The sequence below is a fragment of the Vigna radiata genome, chromosome 3 (genome assembly GCF_000741045.1).
Source record: "Vigna radiata var. radiata cultivar VC1973A chromosome 3, Vradiata_ver6, whole genome shotgun sequence".
Taxonomy (NCBI): domain Eukaryota; kingdom Viridiplantae; phylum Streptophyta; class Magnoliopsida; order Fabales; family Fabaceae; genus Vigna; species Vigna radiata.
In genome coordinates, this window is record NC_028353.1 from 3871033 (window position 1) to 3875500 (window position 4468).

Below are 4468 nucleotides of genomic sequence, written 5' to 3' on the forward strand. Positions count from 1 at the left end.
AAATATTTTTCTAGAAATTTAGAACAAAATTTTACCATTTATTAAGTAATTTGAAAAGAAAAAAATATATTCAACAGTAAAAATAAGATTGAATCAAACTTATTCACGAAAATATATCACAATTTCAAATTTGAGTCATGTAAATGCTCCATTAATGAGCCATGTAAATGCTCCATTAATGTAGAGAGAGAAAGAGAAAGATTCTTAAGGATAACAGAGAGGTGTAGGGTATTTTTGGAATAAAAGAAAATATGAGGAAGTGTAGAATATTTTTGAAATAAATTAAAATAGTGGGGAGGTGTAAGGAGCAACACCCAGTTATGTTTAATGTTTTCAATAATAAATTGAGGTATTTTTAGTTGAGTTTTTATTAATTTTTTCTATGTTACTGATTACTTAATTTATTTTTTATATTTTTTAATTAAGTTCTTTTTAGGGTTAAATATGTTTTTAGTCCCTATACTTTGGGGCGATTTTGGTTTTAGTCCCTCTTTCAAAGTAAGGTACAATTTAGTCCTTTAACCTTAGAAAATTCTGGTTTTAGTCTTTTTTACCAAATTTTTTTAATTTTATTTGTTGTTTCAAGCACGTTTCATTATAGCATTTGGATTGTTTACACTGTTTGACACAATTTTTTCTTCAATGTTAACTGAGAAACGCGTTTGAAACAGCAAATAAAGTTAAAAAATTTTGGTAAAAAGAACTAAAACGAGAAATTTCTAAAGTTGAAGGACTAAATTGTACCTTAATTTGAAAGATGGACTAAAACCAAAATCGCCCCAAAGTATAGGGACTAAAAACATATTTAACCCTTCTTTTTATACGTTGTGTTAAAAAAAACGAAATTTTATTATTAATATGAAATGATGTTGACTAATTGATAAATAATTTGTAATGTTTAAACACGTTGAATAATGACTTATATTTCTTAACTTTTACATTATCATGTACCTAATCAGAAGAATATTTCATTAGCACCATTGATAAGGATATTAATTATTATCATCCAACACATTTTTAATAAAAAATATTTATTATTTTATATAAATTATAATATAAATTTATATTAATAATAAAATATTATAGTTTTTAATATATAAAACAAAATAAATAAAATAACAGCTACATCATATAATCAGTAAAATAATTTAATTAAAACTATAGAAATATAAGTATTTAACATATACAAAAATTTAATAAAACCTTAATTAAAAACAGCTAAATTTATCATACAACATAAAACTTAATTATACCTAGATAATATCTACATAGAATTCAAGGATGGGTACAGAAATATTTACGCGTTATTTGCTGTATAACAACTTTTTTTTTTTTTGTGATTCATTGAGCTTTCTTTCACTGTTGTGGACCCCAAGAATCAGATGGGGATGACATGTCATCATCATTGCCTCCTAATTCTCCTTCCATTATGTTTGAACATTTCGTTATTACCAAACACCCCTTCCCTTTAGAAAATCAATTTTCTAAATCGACCACTTATATTTTTCAATTTTACCCATTCACCCCTGCCAATCAATAAACACCATCATCAGTTCCTACCAAACTTAATTTTCACTTTTATTTTTTATAAAAAGGAAAAGAAAAGGAAGCCCTTGCGAGTGTGATGATGGAAGAATAAATTGCACATAATTATTTCCCAATCCTTGCTGAATTTTTTTAACAAAAAGGTCACATACTAGGATCTAATAAAATAATGGTATAAAATATATAAAAACAACTGCCTTATCATGATTTGACAATCAAAAACGATATTTGCACATTAAAAAGTTGAACACTTGAATCATATTATTTAAAATAAAATAAAAAAATAAAAAAGTAGTCTAAACTAAAATATGGCTTTTTGATTATTTAAAAATGACGTAATAATATTTTAATGTAGAAGAGAGAAGAAAGAGCATTAACTCCCTTGAGTCGATCACATGCAGCTATCATGGCCAATCCCCTATTTAAGCTCTTCAATCCCTTCTCATTCTCCATTCATTCCAAAACTCACATTCTCATTTCTAAATCCAACTTCAACTTAACTTTCTCTGTCTCGACCTTCTTCGTAGAAGAAAAACCAAACCAAACCACTTTCAAAACACCACACAACACCAGAAAAAATGGAGAACTTTTTTCGCCTAGTGGACCATGAAGACTTCTTCTCTCGTCGTTGCATTTGGGTGAACGGCCCTATAATCGTAGGGGCAGGTCCCTCAGGGCTTGCCACAGCAGCATGCCTTAGAGAACAAGGGGTGCCCTTCATGGTTCTCGAACGTGCAGATTGCATAGCTTCTCTGTGGCAGAAACGAACCTATGACAGACTCAAGCTTCACCTCCCTAAGCAATTCTGCCAGCTTCCCAAGCTCCCTTTCCCTGAAGACTTCCCCGAATACCCCACAAAGAAGCAGTTCATAGAGTACCTAGAGTCCTACGCCACCCACTTCCAGATCAACCCTCAGTTCAACGAGTGTGTTCAGTCCGCAAGGTACGACGAGACAAGCGGATTGTGGCGGGTGAAGAGCGTTTCCTCCACTGGCGCCACACGCAACGAGGTGGAGTACATTTGCAGGTGGCTCGTGGTGGCCACTGGGGAGAATGCCGAGTGTGTGATGCCGGATATTGAAGGGTTGAGTGACTTCAAAGGTGAGGTCATCCATGCTTGTGATTACAAGTCAGGGGAAAGCTTCAGGGGAAAAAAGGTCCTTGTTGTTGGCTGTGGCAATTCCGGCATGGAGCTCTCTCTTGATCTTTGCAACCACCATGCTTCTCCTTCCATGGTTGTTCGCAGCTCGGTAAGTTTATTTTTCATGCTAGCTGTCAGTATATAAAAGATTTACACTGTCATTCAATCACAAATTGTACACCGGATGATATCTCCTACAGCTGGTAGTATAAAAGTCAAGAAAATATCAACAGATGTGGACGATGTGTGTTTGAATGACAGTTGTTTTTGTCTGTGATGAAAAAGAACATGTTTTGGGGATGGAATCTAACAGGGGTGTTCTGTTTTTTGGATATAGGTTCACGTGTTGCCCAGAGAAGTATTTGGGAAATCAACGTTTGAATTTGCGGTTATGATGCTGCAATGGCTGCCCCTTTGGCTAGTTGACAAGATTATCTTGATGTTGGCATGGTTTGTTTTTGGGAACGTGGAGAAGTTGGGGCTGAAAAGGCCTTCGACAGGTCCTTTGGAGCTGAAGAACACAAAGGGAAAGACCCCGGTTTTGGATCTTGGTGCCTTGGCCAAGATTAGATCCGGTGATATAAAAGTGGTGCCAGGAGTCAAGAGGTTCAATAATGGAGAAGCTGAGCTTGTCAATGGTGAAAAGCTCGATGTCGATGCAGTGGTGCTGGCAACCGGTTACCGCAGTAACGTGCCTTATTGGCTTCAGGTGAGAATATGTTCTAGATCTTTTTTAAAAAAATGTTTTTTTTTTTTTTTTCATCACAGAAGATTGTCAGATCAGAAAGGCTTTTGGGGGCAGCTTGGTTTTGTCCTTTTTTAAACTTTCTTTTGGGGCTGTTTTAGAAGCTTCTTTTTTAATAGTAGATGTTTTTATACATGTTGAGGAGTGAATTAACGTTGTTTGGGATTTATTACGTGCAGGAAGGTGAATTTTTCTCAAAGAATGGATTCCCGAAGATGCCATTCCCTCACGGTTGGAAGGGAAATGCTGGACTTTATGCTGTGGGGTTCACGAAGAGAGGGCTCTCTGGTGCTTCTTCTGATGCTGTAAAAATCGCTCAAGATATTGGCAAAGTTTGGAAAGACGAGACTAAGCAAAAGAAACAGCGCACTACTGCATGTCATAGAAGATGCATTTCTCAGTTCTAAATGCCTAAAATAAAATAAAAGCACATGACATCATGACATGACCACTAGCTAGTGCTGCTTTCTTTCTTTTTAGTCTCAGGAAATTTGTTCTTGTATAAACAAAATTACAGTATCTTGTAAAAAAAACACACACGCACAGAGACACAACAGAGACAGAGCCCTCTCCGATGACCAAGTTTTTTATATGGTTGGTCGTTTTGTTTTTAAAACTAAGGATGATGAGGCTTTTACCTTGTTTTTATTTCATATAATTTTTCCTCTAATGTACTACAAGTCCTTATGATATAAATAAAAGATGTAACAAGACAAGTACATCAAGTACTAGAGTTTGAAGTTTTGAAGTTGAGTTCCAATCTCTCTTCCCCTTTTGTGACAGTAGATTTTCCATTTTTAGGCAGAGAAGTTAATGTGATCGATTATTGAGTAGCGAAAGTTTTTGAGTTTGATTGTCATGTATAGTATAGCCAACATGAGGATCGAATATACTGTTTGATACTACGTGAGCCTGCATTGGAGTTTAACAAGAAATAGTTTTTCTTATGCAAAAAGTAATTCCAAGAGAGTTTGAAAGGTCATCAACTGCTTCCTACTTTGAGGCCTTATCTTAGATTATGAAATCGTTTTGTTTCT

General features: G+C 34.5%; 1 protein-coding gene across 1 annotated transcript; it reads left to right on the top strand.

Moving 5' to 3' along the window:
• Positions 1 to 1989: 1989 nt before the first annotated feature.
• Positions 1990 to 4179, top strand: LOC106757377 (probable indole-3-pyruvate monooxygenase YUCCA8). The gene is made up of 3 exons (XM_014640038.2): positions 1990 to 2795; positions 3024 to 3395; positions 3611 to 4179. The coding sequence occupies exons 1-3, from the start codon at positions 2124 to 2126 to the stop codon at positions 3836 to 3838; spliced, it is 1272 nt and encodes a 423-aa protein (XP_014495524.1). The 5' UTR covers positions 1990 to 2123; the 3' UTR covers positions 3839 to 4179.
• The last annotated feature ends 289 nt before the right edge of the window (positions 4180 to 4468 follow it).